General features: G+C 41.3%; 1 protein-coding gene across 1 annotated transcript in view; it reads right to left on the bottom strand.

The window, feature by feature from the left end:
* Nucleotides 1–12,862, bottom strand: part of LOC115656301 (vitellogenin-2-like) — a 40,827-nt gene that overhangs the window by 19,866 nt on the left and 8,099 nt on the right. Inside the window, exons 10-22 of the mRNA XM_030572839.1 lie at nucleotides 12,106–12,231; nucleotides 10,758–10,976; nucleotides 9,155–9,372; nucleotides 8,939–9,036; nucleotides 8,130–8,254; nucleotides 7,475–7,576; nucleotides 6,829–6,948; nucleotides 6,534–6,723; nucleotides 6,028–6,121; nucleotides 4,911–5,096; nucleotides 3,363–3,507; nucleotides 2,436–2,664; nucleotides 2,173–2,348 (exon numbers count right to left, since the gene is read on the bottom strand). Coding sequence (XP_030428699.1) covers nucleotides 2,173–2,348; nucleotides 2,436–2,664; nucleotides 3,363–3,507; nucleotides 4,911–5,096; nucleotides 6,028–6,121; nucleotides 6,534–6,723; nucleotides 6,829–6,948; nucleotides 7,475–7,576; nucleotides 8,130–8,254; nucleotides 8,939–9,036; nucleotides 9,155–9,372; nucleotides 10,758–10,976; nucleotides 12,106–12,231 — 2,028 coding nt within the window. The remainder of the gene's footprint in view (nucleotides 1–2,172; nucleotides 2,349–2,435; nucleotides 2,665–3,362; nucleotides 3,508–4,910; nucleotides 5,097–6,027; nucleotides 6,122–6,533; nucleotides 6,724–6,828; nucleotides 6,949–7,474; nucleotides 7,577–8,129; nucleotides 8,255–8,938; nucleotides 9,037–9,154; nucleotides 9,373–10,757; nucleotides 10,977–12,105; nucleotides 12,232–12,862) is intronic.

Genomic DNA, 12,862 nt, shown 5'->3' with positions numbered 1-12,862 from the left:
TGAAGAAGCAGGCTGGGGGTTGGGGTGTAGGGTCTGGCCAGGAGCTAGAATGAGGGAGGGGGCTCAGGGTTGGGGCAGGAGGTCTGGGTGTGGAGCGCTTACCTGGGCAGCTCCCATCTGGTGTGAGGGGTGCAAGTGGGAATGTGGGGGGGGGGGTGCAGGAGCTTCTGTTTGGTGTTCAGGGTGGGGGTGGGGATGTGGGGGGTTCAAGAGTCAGGGCATAGGGTGTGGGGGGGATGGGTATGTGTGGGGGTGCAGGAGTCAGGACAAGGGGATGGGGGTATGTGAGAAGGGTGCAGGAGTCAGAGCAGAGGGCTGGGGGCATGTCAGGGGGTGCAGGAGTCAGAGCATGGAGTGTGGGGGAGCTGGATATCTGTGGGGGGTGCCAGAGTCAGGGCTGGGGTCGTGGGGAGGTGCAGGGGTCAAGGCAGGGGGTAGGTGTGTGTGAGGGGGTGCAGAGGTCAGGGCAGGGGTGTGGGGAGTGCAGGGCTCAGGGCAGACAGGTGAGGGGGTGGGGAGGTTCAGCAGTCAGGGCAGGGGGATGGGGGTGTGGGCTGGAGTCATGGGGATGCTCCCAGCCCTCTGCCCTGAGCAGCTCATGGCAAGGGGCTGGAGGAGATATGCCCTGATTCCACCCTCCTTCCCCAAGGCCCCATCTCCACCCCCGCCTCTTCTCTGGAGCAGTGAGCACACTGCAGCTGTGGTTCCAGATCTGCTTCTCCCCTTCCCTCTCCCCCGCTCCCCTCCAGGGCCATCAGCTGTTTGGCCGCAGGGAGGAAGAGGAGGAGGGGCAGAAACCCAGCATGCTGGATGAAAAGGTGGGGGAGGAGGGAGTTTGGCTGCCGGTGGAGGCTGCCCTGCAGCTGTAGCTGACAGGACCAAACTTCTGCCCCTGGCCCCGCAGGAGAGAGTGATGGGTGGGGGGCAGAGAAAAGCAGGCTGGGCCAGGCAGGATTTTTAATGGCACGCTGCTACCTGCTGGGGTCCCAGCCATCGGCCCCACCCAGCCTGCTGCCAGCCTGGGTTCAGCAGCAGGCTGAGTGGCGCCGGCGGCTGGGACCCCAGCAGGCAGCAGCATGCCATTAAAAATCAGCTCGTGTGCCGTCTTTGGTTGCCGACTCATGATTTAAATAATTGATGAAGATATTGAACAGAACCAGACCCAGAACTGATCCCTGTGGGACCCCACTCAATATGCACTTCCAGCCTGACTGTGAATCACTGATAATTATTCGCTGAGAACGGTTTTCCAACCACTTTTGCACCCACTTTATAGTAGTTCAATCTAGGTTGCATTTCCATAGTTTGTTTATGAGAAGATCATGTTAGACAGTATTAAAAACTTTACTAACATCAAGATATACCACATCTACCACTTCCCCCCTATCCACAAGGCTTGTTACCCTGTCAAAGAATGCTAGCAGGTTGGTTTGACATGTTTTGTTTTTGACAAATCCATGCTGACTGTTACTTATCACCTTATTATCTTCTAGATTTTTGCAAATTGATTGCTTAATTATTTACTCCATTATCTTTTCGGGTGCAGAAGTTAAGATGACTGGTCTGTAATTCCCCAGGTTGTCCTTATTTCTCTTTTTAGAGACGGGCACTATATTTGCCCTTTTCCAGTCTTCTGGAATCTCTCCCGTCTTCCATGACTTCTCAAAGATAATTGCTAATGGCTCAGATATATCCTCAGTCAGCTTCTTGAGTATTATAGGATGCATTTCATCAGGCCCTGGTGACTTAAAGACATCTAATTTGTCCAAGTAATTTTTGACTTGATTTTTCCCTATTTTAACCTCTTCTGATCCTACCTCATTTTCACAGGCATTCACTATGTTAGACATCAAATCGCGACCTACCTTGGTGAAAACTGAAACAAACAACAAACAACTTCTTTATTTGAAATGTAATAATAAGATACTGAATAGGTCTGATCTGATTAGGCTTTTAACTCTTATTTCCTTCCTTTTTAGTTTAACAAGCCTAAACTACCTGACGCTGTCCCTGCAGCATATACTTTTCTTACTCTTTAGAAAATATTTACAGTTCTAACTAAATCAAACTGTTTTTTGTTCTGCAGCTTTCCCTCTAATTTTGTAGGACCATTTTTTTTTTGGTATTTTTTGTTGTTGTTCAATTATCTTTCATTTCAAACAAGTCAATTACCTTAAATATACTTTCAATTCCTAGGATCTTCGTCAGTTTTCTTTGAACCACGTCATCTGAAGTTGAATCATTATCTTCCTCTGACACTGGAGTTACCAGCTGGATTATTCTGAAAGCTGCTCTGGATCCTGCCTGAATCTCCAGCTGTATTTTGTCAATAGCAGCATCTGTATGGACTAAACACCAGACACATGCATTAAGGGATATATTGCTTTAGTTGTACTGATGTGGATAAACAGAAATGTTTGTGACTAATACAATACCTGGTTTCAAAACTAATTTGATTTCATGCTCTCCAACCAATCTGTATAGAAATGTATCTTTTAAGAAAGCAGCATCTCGTAATCGCAGTTTAAGGCAGGTTTGGCAACCCAAACTATGTAATTTGCTACAAAAGACTCGTGCATAAGATCTTCCTCCAGCTCTGTGGTGAAATTCCTCTTCTGGGCCATAAGAATATTTCTCAGACATCCTGCCAGAAGCTGTACTTTGCTGCATTAAACAGAAACATGGCATATTTAAGGGGAATTGAAGGGGGAGCAAAAGTGACTCAAAAACTGGTACAGGACTCCCAAGCAGCAGCTGGCTCCCTTTTAAAGGGGATTCCCAGCATGAAGGGCACTTAGCAAAACAGAGCCTGGGACTCTGTTACCATTTGCACTGATTCCCACAGGGCTTGGGAAGCAAAATGCACATGCTGCTCCCTGCCCTCTCCATCCTGCCTGAGGCCTACACCTTCCACGTGGATCTGATGTCCCAGTGAAGCCTCTCTATGGGGTACTGGGAAGAGGAAGAGAGCCCCACGGATATGGATGATACCTCTTACTGTGAAGAAACTGCCAGATCTGCACACTTAGGATCTACTCTGCACAGAAATGAGAGGAATGAGCAGACCAAGAGTAAGAATTCCATCACTTGACCCATTACATTCTACTGCAGCAATGTTTATGAAGACTGATTTCAAATGGTCTGAACACCTAAGTCCCATTGATTTCAACAGGAGTTGTGGGAGCTCAACACTTCTGAAAATCAGATCCATTATTTATCTATCTATCTGTTCATCTATCTATTCATTATCTAGCCATCCATTTATCTACATATCCATTATCTATCTATCCATCTATCATCTATCCACCCATCCATTATCTATCCATCTATCTATAATATACAAATACAGGAGTGTTAATTACCATCGTGGCACCATTTATTGAAGTCCTTTCTGGTGATTTAAAACGTTGCTCTGAGACATCCGATACAGCTTCTTCTGGTAGAACTGAAGATCTCTTTGATGAAGTTATCTCTTCTACATTTCTTGAAATAGCATAAACTTTAGTCCTGTGGGGATAGGCACAATACACTACTTGTAAATGACTCTGTTGATAATATACTTTATTCTGATTTTTCACAGGCCTGCTATTTTTAATCCAGAAGAGATAGAGGTGATGCTAGCTGGCAGAAGAAAGCAATCTGAAGAAATAACAAGGGTTTTGACTGCTCTGCTTGTTGGTGGAGTCATTCCTTTCAAAAGACGTTCACAAGCTTGGGGTTGTTGGGGGCTCTCTGTTACTGTTGGATTCCCATGTAACCATAGTGGCTCAGAATACTTTGTTTTATCTGTGGATAATAAGGGTAATCTATTACCTCTCCTTGCCACAGATACTGCCTTTGTCATGTCCAGATTGGACAACTGCAATACACTCTAAATGGAGCTGCCATTGACGCTGCTCTTCATCTACTTAGTGAAATGCAAACTACAATTGTTCTCTACTGCACTGGCTCCCCATCTGCTTCTGGTTGAAATCAGGTGTTGGTTATATCCTGAAAAGCCCTACATGATATGGATCTGGCTCTTTTAGAGGTTGTCTCTCTCCCTAAGTCTCACCAAAACTGCTGAGATGAACTGATGTGTTTTGAGGACGTTCTGTAGCTGTGATGACTTGAGAATTGGAGATGGAGCACTTTCAGTCTAGGTCCCACCTATGGAACGCCTTCTTTCAAGTGGCCCTCCAGAACTTAAATTTACTGCCCTGCTGAGTACAGTTCAAGACACATCATGTTATGAACAATGGCTCTGCAGTGGGCTATTTATGCTTAATTAGAGTTGATGCAGTATGTTGTTTAATGTGGACAGTTCCATTTAATCGGTTTCATATTTCTAGATGCTAACAGCATGAGAGCATAACAATTATTAACTAAATAAAATGTTAGAGTAGTTCAACTCTATATGAGACAAACAAAGGATTACAAAGGCAGGGGCAATAATGGCAATTACTCTACTAGTTAACTTGTATTTAACCACCAGAAGTGCACTGAGCCTGATTCTGTAGTTCTTACTTAGGCAAAACCCTCAATGGCTTCATTGCCTGAGTCAGGACTTCAGGATGAGGGCCATTCAATGACAGAGGACTGAAATCGCCGGTAAAGTGAAATACAAAAACATACATCCTGAACATGGTGAACAAAAGAAATTATTTAACATTCTATAACTATCCTACTACAGCAAAGTCTTAGCAAAAAGCCGTGTCTTTAACATTTTATAATAGGTAATTCACCATCAATTGTACAGAAGAGTTAAAACTAGGGTGACCAGATGGCAAGTGTGAAAATATCAGGACAGGGGGTAGGCAGTAATAGGAGCCTATATAAAGAAGAGCCCCAAATATCGGGACTCTCCCTATAAAATTGGGACATTTAGTCACCGTCGTTAAAAGTAAACAAAGTAAATATAACTGCTATACCTTGCAGTCACTAACTCAGTTTCCTGGTGGCACGGAGTTGTTTCAAACTTCAAACTTTTATCTTTCATGTTTATTTTGGCATAAAATTTCATTGGGATGTTGGCACGGAACTTGGCATGAAATTCAAGACCACTCTGAAAGTACTGTGTATTGATCCCCATTATCGCCACTGTATGCATGTATATGCTGAAAGAGAGGGAAAATACAAACATGCATAACCATACACAATGATAAATATATACTTAGAAAGCAGACTTTGAAATGTAGAATTCGCTGTATACAAATTTCTTTTTTGGAAATCAGAGTTTGCTGCTATAAGAGGAAAAATGTCAATCAATTTATTGACAGATAAAGAGATATACCACATATGTGGAGGGGAGATCCATGCGACGAATTGTAGAGTCATGTGATAAATTAATTTAAAATGGACTGTTAGACCACCTCACCTGCCCTCTCCACTTCTAATCCATCACCCCAGTTCTTATTCTAATATTAGAAAATCCTGAGCTCTTTCAAACAGCTGCTATTTTTTAAAAATCAACTAGCTCCAAAAATATTTCTTCTTCCCCCCCTCAAAAAAAATTTCACTGGCCTGAGGCCCAGGATGACCATAGTTAGTGCTGCACCCATAGCAGCTTTTTTTCTTTGCAAAATATCATGACTTTACATCTCATATCACTCATCCGTGAAGGGGCAGAAATAGAAACTTTATGAGAAGTGGTAGACTCCCAGTTTGGATCTAGCACACACTGATAGCACTGCAAGGTCTGGGATAACATGACATTTTTTAGGTATAGAAAAGATATTTTATGTCATGTTTAGAGATATTTATATGGTTTGCTCTGAGGCCTGTACAAATGGATTAATGATGGCTAAGACACCCAGCAATGTAGACACAAAAAACATAATTCCAGGATATTTTTTTAAATGCTCTGTAATGTATGTGGCAAGTACAGAACATGATGATGTAGTGTGGAATAAAAGGTTTAAAAGGTTTGACCTATATAACTTACACCTGGCTTCACCCTCGTGAATAATTCAGCTACCCCAAATCCCTGCCAATAAAATTATACCATACCATGATATTTATATACATATTTATCCTAGTTTTTCTAACCTTGGGTTGATATCAGCATGAAGTTGCACATTGGCATCAATGAACTGCAAAGGTTTAAAATTGCCAGATAAAGAGGGAGACATATTTACGCCAACTGGAAGAGATAGAAAAGAATTATAGCAATGGCAAAACAATAAATTAAGGGTTCCAAATTGACAGTTTTGTTAAAATAATAATAATTAGCACTTAGGTAGCACCATTTCATCTTCAAAACACTTTACAGAATTAAGAAGGTCCCAGTTTTACCCTTGTAGTGCCTACTAAAATGAATCAGGAGTTACACACCTGTATCCAATGGCAGCATTTATATCCAGCTAATTAATTCTCACACCACGTATGACATAATGATGTATTACTACCTCCATATTAGAAATCGGGAACCTGAGACAAAGAAGGTAGGTGATGTGCCAAGACTACACAGAGATTTAGTGTTAGACCAGGGATTAAAACTCTGAAATTCCTATGTGTTGAGGTGAAACCATTAAATGATGCTTTTCAAACCTCACCATTGGCTGCAGCATGTATCAGACCGGTACTATATAAACTGAATTCTAGTGGCAGGCCAACACAGGTAGGGACAATGTGCCGAACTTCTCCTGCCAATATTGCCTGTGTCCATTGTCCTGCAATGCCTCTTTGGATTTGATTGATCACGTTCTTCACTAACATGTGCCTATCTGATGATTCAGTCAGAGCCTACAAAGGGACAAAGATCCAGAAGGTTAAGTGGAGGAAGCAGAAGGGCAGGGAGGAAAGTGTGAAGCCCCTCCGATAAAACAGAAAAATAGGAGCAGTCAATACCTTCACTGTCTGTTGGATGAGCTCCTTGTTGACGTCAACAAAGGTGAGCTCATGGCTAAATATTTTTACATAGGCTGATATGTGTGGGTTTTCAGGAGGCAGTTCCTTCCATCCCAGAAGCTAGAGAAAAAAAATGTCACTTAATATATAGGACTGTATTAATAAATACTGGGACACATCCTGAGGATGTTACTAGGCTTATTCAGGCAAAACTACCATTGACCTCACTGTGAATTTGCCCATGTAGCACCTGGCTAAAGACCATGGTAAACAGTGGGGTACATCCAAGAAAACGCTCATAAAGAAAAAAATCCTATACAGCAATCATTTTTGTCAAGAAAATTGATATATTGTATTTTAACATGCATTTTAATTTTTGTATTAATTAATACCATCATCCTCATCATCTGTACTGGCCCCAATTAGGGAGCAAGGCACCCTTGTGTTAGGCACTGACACATATTCAGTGAAAAGATGGTGCCTGTCCCAAAGAGCTTGCAGTGTATGGCTAGATATGTCATTTGAGGCTGACTCCTGCACTCCACATTCACTGACGCTTCCTTGGGAGTTTAGGCCGGGTAAGAAATGCAGTAGCGGGCATTCCAGTAATATATTTCAAACAGATGTGAAGAAAGAATACACATACCGTTTTCCCAAGCACCTTCAATTTTTTGTACGTGTCATATTCAGCAAATGGGACGTTCTGTTTCCTGACAAGCTCTGTTAGGCTTTGTGTTTGGAGAGCCACCTATGCAAAACAAATAAAATCAGGCAGACCAGAATATCACATGGTTAAAACAGAGAGGGGGAAGGAGGATCAAAGTTAGTCTTTACTAGGTGAAAGCCACGAGGAAACTATTAATGGTGCAGAGAGAAAATATGAAGCGCCAGATTTAACCACTGTCATGAGCAGTCGGGCTCCATTAAAGTCAATAAAATTGCATCTGAGTATCTAGTAATCGATCTGGCTCAAAGAGTAGCGGGAAATCCCTAGTATAACCTTTAGACGTATATTTGATAGGCAGTTATGGTTCAGGTTTACAGACAGATATTCAACGAGCCTTCTGAGAGTTCCTTTACTTTTGTTACATTTTATTCCGTACTTAATGCTTTCATAGCCTTTCTTATCAGAGTCTATAGGCCAAGAGGGCCACGGACAATTGCAATCAGACTCCCTCCCCAAGCTTTCCCTCTGCACCAGCCCCTATTCAGGGCTGTGGTGAAATGCTGCAGTCCATCCAGAAGGCTTCCATGAGAAATATTTGTATAGGTCTGATTGTTGTTCTAAATGTAATATTTACCTCAACAAAATCAGTTGCCGTATTTGCATAGTAACCTCTCAGTTTCATAATTATCGCAGATGGCAACATACTGCTTGGACTGTTCATGAGATAGACTCTCCCAATTGCACCAGCTCTATATTCCGCTATAGTAGAAATCAAAATACAGCAGAGGTTTGGTTTTCACTGTAGTGTTCAATGGTACCTTGTGCACATAAGGTATAGTCACCGTCTGTGTGTAATCATGTAAATAAGTCTGTCAGCATTGCTATTTCTATGGGTTGCCCAATCTTCATATGCCAGGGGTTCTCAGACTTTTGTACTGGTGACCCTTTTCATACAGCAAGCCTCTGAGTGTGCCCCCCCTTATACATTAAAAACACTTGTTTGTATATTTAACACCATTATAAATGCTGGAGGCCAAGCAGGGTTTGGGGTGGAGGCTGACAGCTTGCAACCCCCCCATGTAATAACTTTACGACCCCCTGAGGGGTCCCAACCCCCAGTTTGAGAACCACTGTCATAAGTAAAGTCTCTCTGAGGGGAGAATTTGGGATCATGGCCATTCTGGGAGGTCACATGGCAGGTCTGAAGAATATCGGGTCTCTACACAAATACCTCAGTCCATAGCTGAAGTCTAGAAATCCATAGCATTCTCCATAGAGCCTGAAACATCTGCATTTTAGTTTTTCCTACTCCAAGAATGGACAAATCCCACTGCCAATGGCAGGATTTTAGTTGAAATTCATGGCATTTCATGGTTTTTCTATGGGAATTTTCTAAAAATATAGTATTAGCCAAAGCAGTTCCACAGCATATCTGGTACTCACGGTAATAACCACCAATGTGAATAACCTTGCTGTAAGGATAGCCCAGCCTGTCAAGTCTTGGGCTCAGTAGCTTAAGGGCAATGTTGCAAGCAGCAGATCTAAGTAAAATGGATAATAATGCTCCATAGTAACTGAATTCACTTTGCATTTATACTTAGAAAATTGTAATGGAAATCACTACTTACAATTGAAAGTTTTACTTCTCTTTTTACTTACACATTATAGAGCTGTGGGATCCTGCTTATTGCCAAAACCTTCATATGGGAATATGTGAAACTGGCGACCTGCAAACTGCTCTCCTTTAGCAGAGCATTGGCCATAGTTGTTACAAGAGGAAGAGCAGGCTTAGTTTCAAAGATGACAACACAAGCCATCATTCGGACAGTAGGAGCAAGTGAATGGTCCACAAAAATCTGGAGAAGAATTTCCCGTACCTGGAGGGAAAAAAACCCCACATTTCCAGATCCTGATAACTTCTTAGGGTGTATTCTCCCTTTAAAAGAATGCAGTTTGCACTGGTGAGCCACCCATACATATTGAGAGGAGAATAAAACTGAAAGTATGACCATCTTTGCAACGTAGGCGCTGATGCACAAAGATAAGTATTGTTGGAACACAATGAACAGAAGCAGGGGGGAATTGCCATTAATAATATGCCCAGTCTTGCAGTTTAGGATGACCTAATTCCCACTGACATGAGGGGGAGTATAGTGTGTGCAATTAGGGAAGGATCAAAGTAATTTGTATGCACCATTGCTTACACTACTTGCTATCAGTGGGACTCCCATACATAGATTGTTGTCACTTCGATACTACAGTGATGACCATGGTATAAAGGCACAGACAGACAAATAGACAGCGAATTAACACACACTCTCTCTCCTCTGTATTATTTAAGTTCATAAAAGATCACAACATACGGTATAGGAAACTGTATTCTTTTTCATCTGCAGTTTATAATTCTGATAAAGAATCCTAAAAAACAAGAAAGTGCCTATCCTCATTACATTTTTATTGTTTTACTTTTTAGAATGAGATCCCACAGTCCTTTTCTACTTAAAATTCACACTGATGTCAGTGTGAGCTTTGAGTGGACAGCAACCACATGATCAGGAATGCCTGTAATACTGATTATACACTTATTTGATTTTTTATTTATCCTCACATTGATCAACTTTCAGCTTATGCATTAATCTATTATTTATGTCCAGCCATATATATGTGAAGAGCTAAGAGCAGATCCTCAGCTGTATAAATTGCTATAGATAGGCCCACTGGTGTCATTGGGCCCATGCAACTTTACACCAGCTGGGAATCTGCCCCTAGTGCATTTCCTAGCAGTGCTAGAGACAAAACAATCAACAAACCTGGTCATGAGCCATGTTAAAATAATTTAACAATATTTTACTCCTTCTAAATTAAAATAAGACCATTTCTTGTCTTAATTTTAAAGTCTCATATAGCTACAAAATGGCGTATCGGTCGCAAATTATTTTGGGCTCAAACTTCCTTCCACTGCAGTCAATGGCCTAAATCTTCTTGATTTCAATAAGACCAAGGTCAGAGAGAGTAGTCTTTAATTGTGTACATAAACAGCATTACAGGTCTAGGAGGTACAATACTAAACAATGCAAACCAGATCTTCAGTTGGGGTAAATCAGTGTAGTTCCTCTGAAGTCAATGGAGCTATGCTGAGCATCTGGCCTTGGATATCTGATATTATATACTGACTTAACAAACAGTGTGTCACTGACTTGACCTGCATTATATCCTGTATTCTTTATGTCTGATGAGTTTGTTAAACAATATTTTCACTTACTTTTGCAGGGTCTTTCCTGGCTATTTTTCTCAAGGCCAAAACAGCATCAATATAAATTCTAACTGGAAAAGCCATTGCAGCAGGTGAAAATATTGGCAAGAACTTCAGGATGCGTTTGATACTGGCTGGTTCTCCTGCATTGCCAATGGCTTTCAGAGCCAAGGCCATGTCATCTTCATGGTTCTTGCTGATTGCCTCAGCTGCAAGGTCGTGGAGGGGCTGCAAAAAAAGCAAGAATGTGCAGCTTTGTTAATTCAGATAACAATCCTTCATGTACATACTGTCATCCTTGCCCACAGGGAATAAAAAGCCTTTTGCTCCCTGACTTTCCTCTCTTCTTTGAGCTGAACCTTGCATATTTCACTCCCAGGCTCTTATTACAATAGTGCCAAATACAGAAAACAGCAAGTAGCACTCACTGACTAGTGTAACTTTCCTTGTGTTATAGCTGGGCCAGGTTCATCCCTGTTCACCTACCCATGGAGTTGCAGATTGCACCTCCCCACACCAGCCTGGCCCCTGAGCTCTGGGGGAATTCACAGAAAGGGTGACTCGCTCAGTGATTCTATTGCACCTTCCAGAGCCCCATAAAACAGGCATCAAATTCAGTATTGACAACAGCCCTGGCAATCTCCATTAAAGTCCATTAGGCACAGCTAAATGTGTTCTCCTCTATTCTCATAACTTCATCTGAATGTTTTCTGCTTCCCAGATTCATTGGGTAGGATTGACCCATATGACAAGGACAGGCTTTCCTGTGTTTAGCCCTTTTGTGCTCATTTTTGAGGTTTAAACACATTCTGATGTCAAGGGACCATCTCTGGTACTTTTGAAAATAGGAATAGACCTCCATAGTCTGAAGACAATGATCAGAGAAGATCTGGGGACAATGTACAATCATGAAGTTGGTCATTTTAGGAGCATGACTTGGGTTATGTCTAGAGCTTCATTTATAGTGGCATTGAAGAGTAATGGTAACAATGTAAAGTAGCCTGTACTCCTTGTGGCTGAGGGGTGAAAATGTTATCTAGGAACATATACCATAGTACTCTTATTATAATCCTACAAGTTGCCACTCATTGTAAATTCAATTTCAACTTGTTTAGAGGATCCATTTTCCTTATGGACTATCACTGCTTGCATTCAAAATTCTGAACGGTTAAGGTTTTTCAAAGAACTTCCACTCACCTTCTAATTTTGTTTGTGATTTTGCAGTTGATCACAACTGAAAATGATGGAATTTAAACCTCTGTTGTCCTGATTTACACACAACTAGGTGAGAACTACACTAGGGGGAGTTTCTGAAATTTCTTCAGGCATTAGAAAATCTGAAATAACACCCACTCACCTGAAGAATTTTATTAGGACAAAATGATGACACAGAACAATATCTGTTTATCATGGAACCATATGCCAAGTAAGCAAGCTTGCGAAGCATAGGAGCTCTCTGAATTCGGAAGCTGGTCACTAGATCCTGCAGAAATAAGAAGCAGCACATCTTAATATTGGTATCCATAAAAATCATATTTAGTTGAATGTTCACCTTACCTATTAGAACAAACCAGAAACTATCTTGGATTTTCCTAGATATTTTCAGTAAAAAGAAATCAGACTTGTAACAATTTCAGACATATGACCAGGATATGAAGTTGCTGTGATACTACTGATGGTAACTAAATTTTCTCACATATTAATGATCAGAGTGGGTCTAAACTGTCCACATTTCTACTTTTGGCAGGAAAAAAATGATAAAAATTTTCATAGATTTTTGGGGAGGATTTGATCAGCTATCATCAAATATCCAAGTTGTTTAAACATTTTCAATGATTGAAAAATTTCATCAAAATATCAACATTTTTCTAATTACCCATAACTTTACAGTAAACTGCTTTAAAGAGGAAATATGTCATATTCACCATATATCATTGTGTAAATTCACTAATAAAAGTGGATTGTGGCCTATTAGTAGAAGGAGGACCCACCACATGGACACTACACCACATGCCAATATCCTGGACACCACAATCAGCTTCAACAATGGAACCCTATAGACAACTATATACAAGAAACCCACGGAACACCACACCTACTTCACAGATCCAGTA

The sequence above is a fragment of the Gopherus evgoodei genome, chromosome 8, assembly GCF_007399415.2.
Source record: "Gopherus evgoodei ecotype Sinaloan lineage chromosome 8, rGopEvg1_v1.p, whole genome shotgun sequence".
Taxonomy (NCBI): Eukaryota; Metazoa; Chordata; order Testudines; family Testudinidae; genus Gopherus; species Gopherus evgoodei.
Note: the sequence above shows the minus strand (reverse complement) of the source record. Positions and strands in the feature narration are given on the sequence as shown.